Here is a 17,502-nt window from a genome sequence, read left to right as displayed (position 1 = left end):
GATACAATAATGGTACTGAAGAACAGGGAGGGAAAACCAGTAACTGACAGAACAGCAATGAAAGCAGTCTGCAAAGATTTCTACACCAAACTGTTCGCCTCTCAGATAAATGTCCCAGTACCAACACTTCAACCAACCAATGAGCACGTACTCCCAGTCCTTGTCAGCAAAGTTTGACATGTAGTTCACCAAATGAAGGAAGGAAAAGCCCCAGATAAAGATGGACTGACAATTGAAATTATAAGAGCTGGAAGCCAAGACCTCTGGGAAACCCTTGCACAGAGGTTTAGCCATTACTTGGACATGCAGAAGATACCATCTAGCTGGAAGGAGTCCAACACCATTCTGCTGTACAGGAAGGGCGATCATGAAGATCTAAAGAACTATTGTCCAATATGCCTACTCTCACATGTCTACAAGCTGTTCACCAAAGTAACAACAAACAGACTCTCACAGAGTCTGGATGAGCAGCAGCCGAGAGAGCAGCAGGCTTTCGAAGGAATTTCAGCACAATGGACTATATTTTCACTATAAAACAGCTATTGGAACACTCAAGGGAATACAAATTCCCTTTATGTACTGCCTTCGTCGACTATGAAGAGCGTTTGACAGCAATCAATGCAGCGTTGACAGCTCTTGCAGAGCAGGGCATCGACACAAACTACATCAAACCATTAAAGGAAGCAAATTCTGACTGCACTACAAATATAACTATTTGATATTCCCCTTTGCATCCCAGTTAAGGAAGGTGTGAAATAAGGAGACACCGTTTCACAGAAACTCTTAACAGCCTGCCTCAAAATGGTAATGAGGCAGATGATTTAGAGGGGTGGAATCAACATCAATGGAGAGCACTTAAACCATCTCAGATTCATGGACGATATTGTGTGATCGCAGAAAATACTACCAAACTATAGAAAATGCTGCGAGAACTCAACACAAAAAGCAGCCAAGTCGGACTGAAAATTAACAGTTCCAAAACGAAATTTATGTGGTCTGATACCTTGCCAAAAGCCCAAATAAAAATCACAGGAGAACAAGTAGAAGTTGAGCAATATGGCTATTTTGGCCAAGAAATTAACACGTGCCACGATCAGGAAAGCGAGCTCTCGTGAAGAAAGCAAGCAAAAAAACCAACAAGGCAACATGCGCCAGCCTCTTCAGCTCAACAGTACTGCCAGCAATGTTGTATGGCAGCAAAACATGGGAGCTGACGAAAGACAGAGGAACAGCAATTGACTGTCACAGAGAGGGCGATGGAAAGAAGAATTCTGGGAATTTCCAACAGCGACCGAGTCCCCAGTGAAGCAATCAGACAGCAGAGTAGAGTGCAGGATGTTGTTTTTGAGAGCATGCATAGTAAAATGCAATGGGCCAGGCATATAGCAAGGCTCACTGACTATCGATGGACTGCAGCTGTCACCGAGTGGTACCCCTCGGAACTGAAATGCCCACTCGCACGACTTCCAAAGAGATGGGAAGATTTTATCGTGAAAATACATGGCCGCACATGAAAAAGGAAGGCCAGGATATGAGAAGAATGGAAGGCGTGTTGTGATTGGCACGATCTATATGAGGGCTGAAGGACTGATCGATCAAGGTGATATGGTAAAAATGAGAAAGTAAGTAATTTTTCCAGTAATAGTGTGCTGTGTCACTTTTGTATTTTTATATCTGATTTTGTAAGCAAGTAGTTTTTAAGTAAGGTAAAACTTGGGGTACGCAAGATAAATCAGACTCCTGCAAGGGGTACAGTGGTCTGGAAAGGCTGAGAGTCACTGCTCTAAAACATACAATGTAAGCAGTACGGCTGAACCTCCACACCAGTTTAAGACTTGGCCTCTTCAAACACTGCTAACAGGGTGCTACTACAGCCACCTATCCACCAGGAAATGGACTGAAACCACAACTCATTTCATGTAGACCAGAAAAAAAGACTGTACATTTTAAATGAGTCATCTTTTTCTAGTACAAGATAGGATAGTTATTAGTCCAGTAAAAAAGAAAAATAACTCAAAGAGGTGTCAGTGGCACATCGGTGCAGAACCTAGGTCATCGATCTGACTCCTACCCAGGCTTGTATTGACTGAAAATGACCTTTTAGTGATTGGTTTACGTGAAGTGAGTTGTGGACTCAGTCCATTTCTTAGTGGATAAGCATCAGTGTTCTTTAAAAAAATAAATCCACTTCTGGCATCAGTTTGCGTCTTGTTGGCAGTTTTAGGAGAGGCTAACAGTATGTCTACACTATGAACGCTACAGCAACATAGCTACACTACAGCAGCAGAACTGCAGACGCTTGCTACAGCGATGAAAGGGGTTTTTCCGTCACTGTAGTAAATCCACTCTCCCAAGAGGTGGTAGCTGGGTCAATGGAAAAAGTCTTCTGTCGATCTAGAAGTGTCTATATTGGGACTTAGGTCAGCTGACCTATGTCACTCAGGGTTGTGAAAAATTCAGCGATTTAGCTAGGTCGACCAAAGTTTCAGGTGTAGACCAGTCCTTATTCTTAAATTGGCATGGATACTCAACTGCTACTACCCACGTTGAACATGTTAAAGGACTTCAGGACTAAAGGATATCCATTGTGTGTGTCACTATTATCTTTCAGCAGTACTGACCTTTTATGCTTCCTTCCCCACAGAGATTAAAAACCATACAACAGAAGGTGATCACTCAAGTCAGTACCACTGAGGAAATGAGAGAGGAGATGTTAAATACAAATTCCCCCAACAATCTGCTGTATTTCTGAGGGGGTCAGCCACATACCTTCACTAACAGTATAGTGAAAGGAATGCCATTTACATGAGGAAACGGTGATGTTGGGTGGTTAGAAAGTTGACTTAATAACTTAAGCCATCATTTTGGGAAAGGGAAAGCATCCCTTGTCATATTCCTTTGATTGGAGAAAATATAGCTGAGTTTTTCTTCTGCTAAAACCCTGCCCCAAAAAGATATCAAACAACTAAATAGTAATTATATAGTGTTCAAGATACAAAAGCAGCTTTACAAGTGATGTCAAGCCTATGTCGTCGGCCTTTAGCAAACACAGAAATGGCTTACAAGGCAAAGTCAGCTTCTACCTCATAATAGTAAAATTTCAGACCCTTCATTTCTGGAATATTATTGCCTTTTTCAAGTAGTTTATACTACCAAGGACTCAATTTTGTATCTTACAACACACCTGAAATGGGTAGTAACTCCCCTAGAAATGCTTGGCTGCTTTTTGTTAATATCATCCTTGGATACTAATTCAAATGGTTTATTATTCAACTTTTTAAAAAAAGCATTAGTGTAGTGCTCTTGAAAATTAGGGTTTAATAGCAGATGTGAGAGCCAGATATCCTGCAGAAATGCACTATGCATGCATGTTTCAGTATTACACTATTTACTGAGACCCAATTGTAGATTTAATTGACTTTGGCAAAATTCTCTAGTTATGATTTATAATCAAACAGACAGCCACCTTCCTCAACTCCCTCTCAGAATTTAAAAATATTAAATATTTTTGGTATTAAATGGATAATTTAACACTTATCCAATACTTATCCAATACTAAGATTAATTTAAGATTTGATTTGTTAATTTAATTCTGATTTAACAGTCAAAGCATTTTATTCTTAGTGTAATTTAGTATTAATAGCAACTTAACTCTGGTGATGTTTTCTTAATTTTAGTTTTACTTTAAGACTTTTAATGAAGTTCATAAAATAGAAACAGATATGGAATCATATTTCTTTCAATAAGCAATGGGGGACCAGAACCTTTGAGGACCTGGGATGAATACTAGCGGTCAACCTAAAAGTCTCACTAGTCCCCGCTAATAAATCTGTGGTTTTTACAATATGAAGGGAATGTCTCACGGCCAAGAAAACAGATCTAAGTGCCTCAATTTGTTGTTTCAGAGACTTCCCCAGTGATTTCAATCTGTCCCTATATGTAAACACAACTCACATTTTAAGATCAGTAAGTAACACATTTGGAATACGTCCTAGTGCTTAAGAAGCACAGGATGAGGAGCCAAGACATATGGAACCTGTTTCCAGCTCTTCCATAGGCATGGCTCAGTGACAATGGCTAAGTCACAGCTTCCTGGTGCTTCAGTTTCCTCAGATATAAAATAGCAATAATGGTACTTCCCTACCTCAGTGTGTTGAGGCACGATTCATGAGTATTTGCAAAATGCTTCAAGATGCTGAGATGAAAGGCAGTGTAAAAGCACTACATCAGATACTCATAAAAACAGGGAGCATTTATCTCTGCTCCCTGATCTGTAATGTTTGATGTCTGTCAACCTAGGAGACAGAAATGAATCCTGAAATCGACACGACAGTTCCAGTTCCTGTTCCTCTTCTAGTTAGCTATCCAGAGGAATTTTCATATTTAAGACAGCACGTATGTTCTGCAGTCTGTCTGGGAACCTCAATTTTTAAAAAAAGCTTTACAAATCCACCTTTTAGTCTCTGTGTCTAGGATCTATTATGGCAGGTGCTGAAAGCTGAATTTTTTTTTTTTTAAATCAACCACCCAGAGTCACTTCTTTGCATGTTACACAGTAATTTCAACCAAATATCTCAAAATACTGTCTACCTTATAAAGTGAGATGTAATGTTTGTCTTCTATTCGTTTTATAAACTGGTGGACATAAGCACAGTGGTTAAGTGATTTCCTCAAAGTCCTACGAGTGGAAGCTCTGGGAACAGAACCAAAGATTTTCAACTCCCAACATTACCCTAAATTCATCTAATACATACTGCTCACAGCAAACTTGGCATCCATTTCTAATCTTAAGAGAATCAAAACTAAACTTTGCAGAACTTCATTAGTGCAAGTTAGTGACAGAGACCCATTGTGATTTACAAGAATTTTACCAGTTAGTAAGTATAGTACATGCCAAAATGTACTACAAATATAGTGTTCATTTATTCTGAGAGTGCAATCTAGCTTAAATTGTTGATAATACTTCATTATATTTAGATAAGTGCTCTGCATATATATGGTTAGAATAATTAAGTTCTAGCAAGACAAGAAGCCACTACAGCACTTTGCTATTACATTTTTGTAAAGGAGGGAGACTGCTTCATGTGTGAAAATTATGAAGTTTTAGCTGATTAGCAAAGTCAGGAAGGTTATACTTTATTGCTGTTCTGCTACCAAAGTGATACCAAAAAAGTCCTAGACTGCTTAAGCATTTGGATGATTTACCTAATTTCTACAGAAAGTCAACTCCTTTAGCTCAAATTTGTGCTATTACACACAAATGTAAGTGTAGCTTGCAGCATAGGTATGGGAAGCAATTAACATTTAGTAGCACTTGTATATGAGGATTGCTTTTCAGTTCACAAGTCTTAGGGCTAGCTCCATCTAGCTGAAGCTAACTGGGATCCTTTTTACAGGTGAATTTAAATATGCTCCCATCAAGCCTCTAAGTCAGCGTACACACACAGAGCAAGATATAAGCTCTGAGGCTACTTCAGACCAGTGATGAGCTGCCAAAAGCTGAAGAACCAGTTCCTTCAGTCGCTCTGGGTCTTCAGCGGCACTTCGGTAGCAGGCCCTTCAGTTGCTCTGGGTTGTGCCGCCAAAGACCCGGAGTGACTGAAGGGCCCGCTGCTGAAGTGCCGAAGACCCGGAACACTGCTGGGTGAGTAAAAATTAAAAAGGGATTCTCAGGGGAGCCTCCCCAGCTGAGACCTCAGGCAGGCCGGACAGGACGGTCCCGCGGGCTGGATGTGGCCCGTGGGCAGGAGTTTGCCCACCCCTTTAACAACCAGTTCTAAACCGGCTTCAAAATTTAACTGGTCTGTTCGAACCGGCTCCAGCTCACCACTGCTTCAGACTGTTACCAAGGGTCTATCAGTGGGCTTAATCTTCTTTCAGAGTAGCAGCCGAGTTAGTCTGTATTTGCAAAAAGAACAGGAGTACTTGTGGCACCTTAGCGACTACAAGTACTCCTGTTCTTTTTAATCTTCTTTGTTACAATCCCTAATAACTATTAAAAATTAGGCCCAATAAAGTCATCATCTTCGATTTCCTATTTTTCATTCAAAACTGCAAGCTACATAAACAAAGCCAGTGTACTGTATAAGACTGGATACAGGAATGCTATACACACTTCCAAGAGAAAATCCTCTTAGCCCAAAGCCAGTCTAGAAATTAAACTTATTTAATTAAAATTTTATAAGAGTACTGGTGGGAACTGCAATTCCTGGTTTCCAGGGTAATGGTGTGACGTTACCATTCAGTGTTCCCCAGCCCAACTGACTAGATGTTCAGAGTCCAGCACAGTGCACAAATATTAGTAGGACCATAGCTGAAAAAAAGACAATGGGATCCTAAGCCTATGTTTTGCACATATTTGATTTCCTGGGAGATATGTAGCTTAAGGAAGGGCAATATTGATCCCTTTAGTATAGTGGTTCTCAACCTGCAGCCCAATCAGCATACAGCTGCAGCCCCTGTGACATCCTCAGGGCCATACAGGTAGTATATATATTGTGTGGATACGGCCCAAACAACACAGAGAGCTGCATACGCAGCCCACAATGGTAAACAGGTTGAGAACCATTGCTTTAGCGTAACCATCATGTGTCCTGGAAACCATGAGAGATCAGGAGGTACAATGGCACCTATTGCAAACATTGTTTGGCCTCATTTTTAAAGTTAGGTAACTAGCATTAGTCTAGGAAAGGGGAAAATAAAGCCATTACAAGGAATGTCACTGATACTTGTAAGCTTCTTCTGTGGCTGTATATATGCCATGTACATGTAAAAACATATCTGAAGGTGAAAATGTTTTAAATACTATGACAAGAAATATTTTAAACAGAATTGTGTACAGGTATATTCCACATTCATAGATGCAATTCTATAGTCTAGTCATTGCACCGATCCTGAGGAGTAAATAATTATAAAACATTTTGGAGCGATCACACACAAACATACTGCTCGCCAGAACGCCAAAAAACAATCTTTAGTAGGAATTAAATATTGTGCCTTAATGAATGACAGATTTCCAGAATTAAAAAAAAAAAATCATCAGTAGTGTTATTTGCTGCTGCCAGGACACTAGGTATTGACATTACAGTGCTGCAAGATCACTAGAGATATAAAAATGTTTACCCAGTGACAAAATAAGTCAGTAGAGAAAGATTTTCAGGATTCTAAACGAGGTATTAAATTAGGGTGATCACAATAAATTAGTAAGGATAACAAAACTGACATTTCTCTTAAATCTCAGTATGTAGCACTAGCCATTAGGCCATCTTGCTTATGAAAATCAGCAAGTGCCTAATCCTGCTTGCCATGAAGAGAACAATAATATATCACGTCAGTTCTAAGCCTCCATACATGGAGCTTAACTCAGATATTTAGTCCTACTTACTCCCACCTACTAATGTAGGAGTGTAAAAGGAGTCTAATGACGAAACTTACACAGCAAGGAGCTATGATAAATGTAAATTTAAGTAGGGGGTGGCTTTCTTTAACTCATCTTCTTACACGCTTCTATTAGCTGCTCTTTTTCCCCCCACAAAACTCCTTTCCTCTACCCCTACAGCCTGCGAACTACACCATGCTAGGCTCCCTAAACTCCACAGGCCACATACAGAGACAATGAACAAGGAGGTGTGAACTTCACATTAGTGAAGCATGTGCAAGTAGAAAGGGAGTCTGCATTAGTGTAAATAAGGCAAGTGGAGGAACTGAAGAAGCAAGGTAAATTCAGACTACCCCAGACTCCTCTGAATTTGGCTTAGAGTGTGGCAGAAACTTACATATTGAAAACTATTCCTCTTGCAAATTTAACATACCCAAGGGCTTCTGAAAATAAGGGTTACAAATAAATAAGCACTTCCCGTACCCTCCCAGCCCTCTTCTTACAAAGAGCTACTGTTTGCTAATCCAAAAGCATTCCTAATGATCTGCTGGAATTAACTTCTAACACTGGCAATTTGTTTTTATCCCCATTTTCCTTCAGTATTTCACTTCCTTATTAAACATCTGCCACAGAATAGTGCTTTAGACTGGGAAGATGACCAGAAAATGCAGCTAGAGAATGTTATATCAAAGAGACTTCCTGCCCAGCTGAGAAGCCGACTTCTCATCTGCATGGACTACAAACATCACCTCTATAACATGTGTCCTGAGTCAATCTAGTAATTTAAAAGCATTAATTTTTATGTGACAACTACTTCAATACACTGCAGATTACATGCCAAGTGATTTGCAAGTCCTCTGAATACAAAGCTAGAATTTAGCATTAGCAACTCAGTCTAATTCTCATCCAGTACTACCCTCTTCAAGTAGTTTCTTGGTATCTGTCTCTACTCTTGGCCCATCAAGATTTGTAAACAGTGAAAGATATGTCAAGTTACTTAAAAAAAAAGTGCTGAAAAATTTAAACAGGCAAAACCAAGAAACGTACTCTAGCTTACTCAGTAGTCTTTAGAAATGCAAGTGCAGAGAACTGGAAGCGTGTTAAAATTCTAATACCACTTGATAGCCACATGGCAGCTAGACAGGAATTTAATGACAGCATCCACCACAAACCTTTATTTGATTACTTAATTATTTTACAAGGCCAATTCTTATGTAAAACACATTGTAAAAACTTCCAGAATTACATGCAAAGATCTTCATGTTGTATAATTCAAAATCACTATGTGCAATAAACAGGACTGTCTGAAATTCACAGCAAGATCATGGGGTTAAATTTAACACATTTGTTTAGTTAAAGACTAAGATTTATCACACATGACAAAAGAATTATTCTTTGCAAACATACAGCTCCCTCTATGCAATGATGTCAAAGCACTTTAAAAGCCTTAATGTTCACTGTACACTTATGTGGTGGACAAGTATCGTTATTCTCATTTTACAGAAGGAATCCAAAAGCACAGAGAACTATATCCAAAGCCACATGGTAAATCTGTGGCAGAGCCAGGAACAGAATCCACACTTCCTGAGTCACATTACCGTTAAACACAAAACTACTCTCTCGCCTCATTATTGCAACACAGTTTTGAGATGCGTACAGTATAGCTAGTGAAAAATTGCTGCTGTCACATTGTTCACAAAGGTTACCGGCCCATTTCCCTTACAAAGCCTCTTTTCTATGAGGTAGAACGTGGGAAGAATGTTGGCAGAATGATGGAATTCTACCTAGAACATAAAACTACCTTTGAAAACAATCTTGGATGAGTCTATAGTACAAAGGTATCCTCGTGCAATATGGTATAAAGTGGAACCAAAACTCATACATCACAAATTGATGAAGATTTGTGGTATTTAAAGTGGTATTTAAAGTGAGTCAGGGACAGCTAGAAGGCATACAATCTATTAGTCACACTTTAACAACAAGATCACAGTAATGATGGTTAGAAACCATTTAACAGAGTAAGAGAATATCCAAAGAGACACTACAACCATTATAACATGCATGGTTGCTCCTACATTCCGGGAGTTTAATATCAGTCATGGTTTCTTATTGGATCACACAGAATTTGTGGACTCTCTGGTCATGCTTCCAGCATTCTGCTGGCTTGCCTACCAAAACCCTTGCTGCTCCTCGCTACAGAATCCCTGCATCTGGTCTCTGCACACTGGTGGGTCTGCTCCATTTTGAGCCTTTCCCTCCCAGGCAAGACATCACTATAAAACAAAATTTAAAATTTTACTACACATTTCACTTTGCAATGTTAGTAGGAATAAAAGGAAGCTGGTTGAGTAGAATCCTGCACATTCAACAAAAGCCAATCAAGCTGAAAAAGATATTGCACTTCTGCTTTTAAGTATGACAGGATTTTTCACTGGAGAGGCTTTATCATAATATACTCAATACTGGGCCATAAGGGGAGAAGAATTTTTCCTATATGGCTCAGTAAATGCTCAAATTTAAGGAAGTCTGTATGGCAAGCAGACTTCTTGAGTTTTCTTGCTTTCTTCCTTTCCTTCTACAGAAGTCAATCTCCTGACAGAGAATTACACATTTTGCTCACTTTCTGATACCACTCTCTGAAGAGAAAGTATGTAGATTTACTGCTAAAAAATTGACATTCATCTTCATCATTCATTCACAACCCTGTTTCAAGCATGTACAACAGCTTCTATTATGATCAGCAAGAGATATATGAAAAGAGTAAACACTTCATACTTCTTGTGAAAACAGCTTAATTTAAAATCCATGTTTAAAGAATGTGGTGTGCAGATTTCTATATTTTTTCCAAATCAATTTGTCTGCCGTTTGGAATAAATCTAATATGCATTCAATTTATGTTATGCTAACAGGGCCCAATCAAGACTTGTATAAGCAGGTATAACTTAGCTGGTCCAAGGTGTTTTGCCTTATACAGGGAGGACCTTTTGGGGCAACCGAAACCCTACTGTGATGCTTAATTCTGTTTCAGAAGAGTAGCAAAAATAATCAAACCTTTTTTTTGGGGGGGGGGGGGGAGGCATTTCTTTGAATTTTGACATTCAGTTTTTATTTTTCTTGGTGAGATGCGCATGAAGATGCAAACAAGATTAACTGTAATCGATAGGCCTCACCTATTTGCAATGACATTTAGTTAAAAGTTAGTTCACTCTAAGTAAATAAACTAGCTTGCTGTATAGTTCAAGTTTCAGTCTACATACAAAGAGGAATTTATAATTTTTCCCTTTTTCTCAACCATGACATACGAAATATATTCAGTGCATCAGGATGGCTCAGTGGTAGCAGCCTTACTTCTGGGCTAGTGCAGTGGTTCTCAACCTTTCCAGACTACTGTACCTCTTTCAGAGTCTGATTTGTCTTGCATACCTCAAGTTTCACCTTACTTAAAAACTACTTGCTTACAAAAATCAGACATAAAAATACAAAAGTGTCACAGCACTCTATTACTGAAAATTTGCTGTCTCATTTTTACCCTACAATTATAAAATAAATCAATTTGAATATAAATATTGTACTTACATTTCAGCGTGATATTTCAGGCTGTTTTTCACTTGTGAGCCTTGTTTGAAGATTGAACTGCACGCAGCAGGGCTGAAGTCTGTAACTTACCTTCATGGGGCCCTAGGCAATTGCCCTGCTTGCCACCCCCTAATGTCAGCCCTGCGCTTGCAACCCTCTAACCCAACCCGTGACCTCCCTAGGGGTGCAACCCCTAGGTTGAGAAACACTGATGTAAATTAGTTGAGTAACCCCTGGAAGACCTCTTTGTACCCCCAAGGATATGTGTACTCCTGGTTGAGAACCACTGGGCTAGTGGATGAGGCATACAGTTTTCACACCATGATCAGGGATCCCCTCCCAGGCTGACACTGCAGTACTTGGGGGGAAGAAAAGGGGCAGCTGATCTGGTATCCTTCATGTTATCTTAAAGTGACATTCTTCCAGCATTCAATACGTATCCAGTGTCATCTCTGTTCTGGCCAACATTCTCCCTCACTCAACATAACAGATTCTAACATCCAAGTTTCTGCGTACATTAGCGACTGCATAATGGTCACATTTGCCTTCACAGTCACCACTACATAAAGCACTCAATCATTTATAAATCTATTTACACCTGCAGTATGAATTATACAGAGGTAACAGAACTCCAACTGAAAATGTGGAATACAAACCCATTCTGTAACCTATAATATGCCTGAAGCTCTTCCATTTTGTATTACAAAAAATGGAAACTTTTTTAAGGCAAACACACTAATACAATGTGATTCACCAGACCACCACAGTTCTGTCCAGAGAAAAACATCCTGTAGTAAAAAATAAATTCCATCCACAGGTTCATGAACTGTATTGAAACATACCATCTAGAAAAACATACCATCTAAAAAAGCATAACATCCCTGCACTGTGTGCCACTTGTTAAGTGATAATCTAGAAATAGATTTAACAGAGAGGCAATTACTCTACCGTGCATACTTTCTGGCAAGTCTTAAAATGCTAACATGAAGTTCAACAGAAACAGCAGAAATATGCTAGTGTATGCTGAATGCTATTATTATAATTTGTGTTCACTGACTTTTAAACAGCATTATATGCCAGAAGTAAATGCTGAACAGAAAACATGCTGTCTTTTCATATCTCATACATTTCAGAACTTTATATTTGCTATCCCATCTCAAGGGTTGGCCATGCTCAAGAATTGCAAGGCCTGCTCAGTACTCCCCAAGCTGGAGGATCCCATTTTGCAGTCCCCCTGAAGTCAGTACTGAGCAAGGGCCTCAGCTCTGCCCTGCTCAGCACTCGAGACAAGTGTCAGTCAGTGGAGAAGATAAGAGGGGGGAGAAAGAGAGCAGGAGACCCCTAATTCAGGTCAAAACTAACAACCAGATTCACAGAGATAGAAGGTACACAGCTTTATCCTGATGAAACTGATCAAACTTTGTACTACTGGCTCTTGGTGTGCAGTGACACTGGTTCAGACTACAGCAAGAATCAGACACTGAATCACATAGTTTCAGTTTCCCAGTCATCACTGCTAATTAGACTGGTAGCTGAAAAATGCAGTAACACCTCAGGTATGTGAACTGTTCAGATACTAGGGAATGAGCACCAAGGAAATTCCTATCTAAAAAACCTGAAAAACTAATATGAATTCCAGATTCTTTTTAATTGTAAAGTTAGGAAATGAAACTAACACATAAAACTGCAGATCAGCAAGTGCATCTAGTATGGGTGAAGCACACAGCACGTTACTACTCTGTCATATTGCAAGGTTTAAGTTATATAATGAGCTCCCAGCCCTCTAAATTTTCCTCTCAATAACCAGAGTAAGAGAGTTACCACCACCACCATATTCTCTCTTTAAGATCAGTTTCTGACTTCACAGGAGAATTTTTATTCTGATCCATTTAGAGGATGGTAACAATATAACAGTCACAATCCTCCCTACTATCATCAAAGGATGAGAAAGTTCCTTAGCTCTTCTCCACACATAACAAATGTTTAATCCAGTCACTGAAGGTGGGCACAGGCAGATAGACCCTTGGGCCTTGCTCACTGAAACTCACCCATTCACCACGAAGCTTAAACCAAGAGATGTTATTAATTACATCACTTTTATTAATGTACTACGGAGTATTCCTGATCAAGATATTACCTTCCTGATTAAATTCTTCCTTTCCTGTATTTTCTTGGGATTTTATCTGAACACTCCAACTTTTAGATTCTCATCCTTTGGCTTTGTCTAGTTTTAGACTGCATATCCCTAACGTGCAATGTAAATACAAATTAACAAGTATATTATTTATGCAATTACAGTGTACTTCATCACTGACTTTATTATTAAATGTACGTAGCATATATTTACAAGCAGTTTTGGCATTTTAATCATTGAATCAAAGTTTATCATTTGTAATTCAAGAGAATAAACCTTAAAATCAGAAACATGCCATACTAAGACAGGATTTGAAATAAAAAAGGATTTGAATTTCTAAAGAGGACTTATTAAGTTATTACCATAAGTTCCAAAGAGAAGAGATCCCACAACCCCAGAGCCACCAAGACACAGACACAATCTCCTCTTGCAAGCCTCAGGCTCAAAAGCCCCAGTCCCATGGGGCCTCAAAGAACAGGACAGTATAAGGGGAATTAAGAGCGCAGAAGTGTCTCCAAAATGTCAAATGTGTTTTGGGTTTTTTTTAAGCCTTAAATTTAATGGACTCCATGCCCACACAGGCAGATAATGCAGCAAGCAAACAGGCTCCCCGTTATACATCTCCAAGATGGATGGAGTTGATGATGGTTGAACAGACTTTTTTGGTAGCTCAGGGTAGGAATTCTGCAATAATATAACCCACCATAATGGCATGCATCATAATCAGCAAGTGAATTATAGGACTATTCTAAATTCCATCACCTTGCTTATTTATCAAAAATTGTGAATACAAGTGCTTAACATGCAACTCTAGTAATCACAACAAACATAATATATAGGCATTTCTAGGAATATCCAAATGCTGTGGAAATATTTTTCTCTGGTAAGTTTCATGGATTCTCGAGAGAACACCTTATTTAAAACTCATTAAAATTATCCCAGAAACAACTCAGCTGAAGCACAAAGGGGGCATCTAAAATTACTATAAGGAAACAAGAAAAAGCATCAACATGTATTTGGCCAAAATTTTAATTTTGTAAAGACAAGCTTTTATAAAACATAACCAGTCCCGCTCAAGCAACTCCCCTGCAGTGTTTGAACCTGAACACTGCAACATTAAGAACATTAAGAACTTAATTTTCATTGTCCAAGATGAGAAAAACAAATTAATACATTTTAAAATCCAGTTTACATTTTAGTTTTTAATAATGTAAGCTAGCATTAGTAAGAGAAAGAGCATCTTATGCTGCAAACAAATATTTCTCAGCGGTCTGTGTCTCTTTAACCAATTGTATATCCTGAAGCTCTGCTTCAGAAGGTGTCTATTATAGTAGTCTCCTAATATGAGTATATATAGGAATGCTCCAGGTTACAATTTAAAAAAATGAACACAAAATACAATAGCTGGTCACAGCTCATACCTTAAAGAGGAAAAATTGGAATAAGTAAAGAACCGTAACAATGCAATACAAAAACATCTAATTTTGTTCCCTAAACTATTCCTGTGAGTAAGACTTTTACATTACAAAAAATTAGGCTCTCAATCTTGTAATCAGATCTGTCACTGTGGAAGAACCCTTGCATCTGTGTGGATCCTATTGCTGAAATTGTACTCCCAAATGCTCCTAAACCCTCTGCAATTTGTCATATTTTCCGTATTTTGTTTGTTTCCCTAGTTTTTGTAACACTACCACTAAAAGGGAAATATTTTACTATGAAAGGGAAACAGTGAAGTTCACTATACACAAAGCATCAAATACACAAACAAAGGAATTTCCCCCCTCTATTCTATCAGAGGTAGTATCACAATCTTAGATATCATTTGTAACAAGAATAGGTTAAAAAAAAAGACAAATGTAATGTTTAAATGACCCATGTCCCTTTAAATATCATATTGAAAAAAGCATCTTATCTCATGTGTAACTATACACGTTTATTTGAAATTAAAGACGTTAAATATCCCTTCTTTGGTCATAAACTGCTTACTGACAACAGATCACACATATTGGGATCACGATACCTGTCCCCCACTAGCCTCTCCAAGGCAGACACTAAAAAACAGTTTGTGGTTTACCCATTGTAACCTTGTTGATTTAAATATATGGTTCCGATCTTGCAGACACCTCCACATGAGTAACGTTATGCATGTAACATAATTCATCATAGCACATCTACTGAAGATTTAACGCATTGAGTTCAACAGGGCTATTCACGTTCCTAAGATATGCCTAAGTAAAGTGATGCAGTGAAAGTAGGGGTACAGCTTGTGTATATATATACACACACACCCCTACGCATATAATAGCAACGTTAAAAAACAGAGATAAGCACCAGCCTTCCCCCTACATTCAACAATCTAGACATTTATTGCCTCATTTCTTAAAGGCATCATGGGAAAGGTGAGTTTTGAATTCAGATTTGAAGGAAGAAAGGGTAATGGCTTTACACGTAAGGTCAGAGAAGGCATCCACATGAGAGGCAGCATAGGAGGCATGAAGAGGTTTGCATGAGAAGCTGGCATAAGGGTTGATGACAAGGCTGGCATAACTGACAGAGAAGAGACGAGAGAAGAGACAAAAGCAGACCAGTAGGAAGAGGCAAAGTTGTGAAGGGGCAATATTCTTCAGTACCTTTATCAAAAAGCTATTCTGAAATACAGATAAGTTTAAATTATAATGTTTGAAAAATCAATATTTTAAAGCATTTTTATTTCAGTTCACCATCTTTTAAGTTGCCATTTATTCTTATTCCCATTACTTCTATCTGTATTAACTTAGCATCCAGTAACAAACCCAACTCTATTTTGATTTGTGCAAAATAAACCAAGGTAATCACACTGTAATTTTTCTTTTTTCTTTCTTTTAACCAAATAAAATAATAATAATAAAAGAACATTACAGTGTAGAGCCACCTGGCTGATGCAATGAGGCAAAGAAAAAAAAATAAGCCTGGCAAAGCCAGATAATGCAGTGTTCCTAAAATGCTTAGAGCGAATGGCAAGCACTTCACTTTCCAGAAACTGAAATAAATAAATACAGCATATTCTCTCCACAACCACCAAAGAGGAAAAAAACGCTTTCAGTGGGGCAGTGGCAGCGATACCTTGAATTAATTGAGCTGATGATGGCTGAAACTAGCTACCACATGCCACGGCTAGAGCTGCTCCATTTTGGGGGCAACCTACAGCAGGATCCATATTGTGGGAGAAGCTAAAGCTACCATCAGACTCTGCTCTGCCAGCACATCAGGGAGCAGTCCCCACCCGTGCACCCACTGAGTTTTGGAAGCGCCCCAACGCAGCACTGGAAACCTACCAGCTCCCCGATGCCTTTGGCCCAGTAGCCCAGTCATCCAGGTTGGGTGGAGTTAGCCCCCTTACACCAAGATGCCGGGGCCCCGGCCAGGTATTTTGTGCACCGGGGCTAGGAGGTGGCCGAGCAGCCCGCAACGCTGCCGGGCGAGCGGTGGGAGCTCAGCAGAGCGGACCGGCTCTGCTCACAGGGTCGCTATCCCACCCTCCCGGGCCGGGCCCCTGCGGGGGATCGGCCCGTTAACCCGGGGATGAGGCGACACCGGCCGGCCCGTTAGGCGCAGCCCGGCACCGGCTGACAGCGCTCAGCTCGCCCGGGAGCCCAGGCAGCGGTGAGGGGCCCCGTCCCAGGCAGCCCCCCGCGCCTCACCTCGGTCTCCACCACCTCATGGTAAGCGGGAGGTGGGTCGAACCCGCCGCCGCCGCCGCCGCCGCTCCCCCCGCCGCCGTCTCCGTCCCCTCCGCGGGAGCCCTGCCCGCCCGCCGGCGAGCCGTGCCCGCCCTGCCCCGGCTGGCCCTGCCCGCTGTCCATGGGCTCGTAGCCGCCGTAGTGCAGGCCGGGCCGCTCGTTGGTGAGCAGCGCCACGGCCTCGTTGATGTCGTTCTTGGCCAGGCGCAGGGCCCTGCGGATGGCGGCCGCGTCCGAGAAGCCCATGCACAGCAGCGTGGTCATGTGCTGCTCCTCCTCGCTCTCCATGGCCGGGCCGGGGGGGGGGATCGGGGCCGGGAGCCGGGCTCAGGCGCTGCCCGCTCTGCGCGCCGCCATGTTGACGGCCGCCTTCCCCCTCCGCCTCAGGACCGCGAGCCCCGCACCCACCCGGAAGCGGCCGGGAAAGCCCTGGTGGGGAACGCGCCTGGGGCCCTGGTCACGTGACAGGGGAGGGGCGTGGCTTCTTGGGCATGAATGGAGGCGAGGCAGGGGCGGGGTATGAGGGAGGAAGAGGTTGCCATGGGAACCTGAAAAGGCTGCTGCGGGGGCAGGGAGAGGGGACAGGAGGGAGGGGCTCTCAGGGGGTGGATGCCGCCTCCTGGGGAGTCAGAGGGGGCGAAGGGTCTCAGGGCAGGGGGGTGCCAGGGGAGGCTGAGGGAGTGGGATGGAGGCTC

The 17,502-nt window shown here is 41.0% G+C and overlaps 1 protein-coding gene across 4 annotated transcripts in view; it reads right to left on the bottom strand.

The window, feature by feature from the left end:
- Nucleotides 1-17,144, bottom strand: part of USP24 (ubiquitin specific peptidase 24) — a 107,664-nt gene extending 90,520 nt beyond the window's left edge. Inside the window, exon 1 of one of the 4 annotated variants that reach the window (XR_013346955.1) lies at nt 16,769-17,144. Coding sequence is in view for 2 of the 4 variants with exons in the window: in XM_077825298.1 (XP_077681424.1) it covers nt 16,769-17,095 (327 nt within the window). In the remaining 2 variants the exon portion in view is untranslated. The remainder of the gene's footprint in view (nt 1-16,768) is intronic. The other 3 variants (XR_013346954.1, XM_077825298.1, XM_077825297.1) reach the window with 3 other exon arrangements.
- Between the last annotated feature and the right edge of the window lie 358 nt (nt 17,145-17,502).

The sequence above is a fragment of the Eretmochelys imbricata genome, chromosome 8, assembly GCF_965152235.1.
Source record: "Eretmochelys imbricata isolate rEreImb1 chromosome 8, rEreImb1.hap1, whole genome shotgun sequence".
Classification (NCBI taxonomy): domain Eukaryota; kingdom Metazoa; phylum Chordata; order Testudines; family Cheloniidae; genus Eretmochelys; species Eretmochelys imbricata.
The sequence above is the reverse complement of the archived record's forward strand: the minus strand, read 5'-3'. Positions and strand labels throughout refer to the sequence as shown.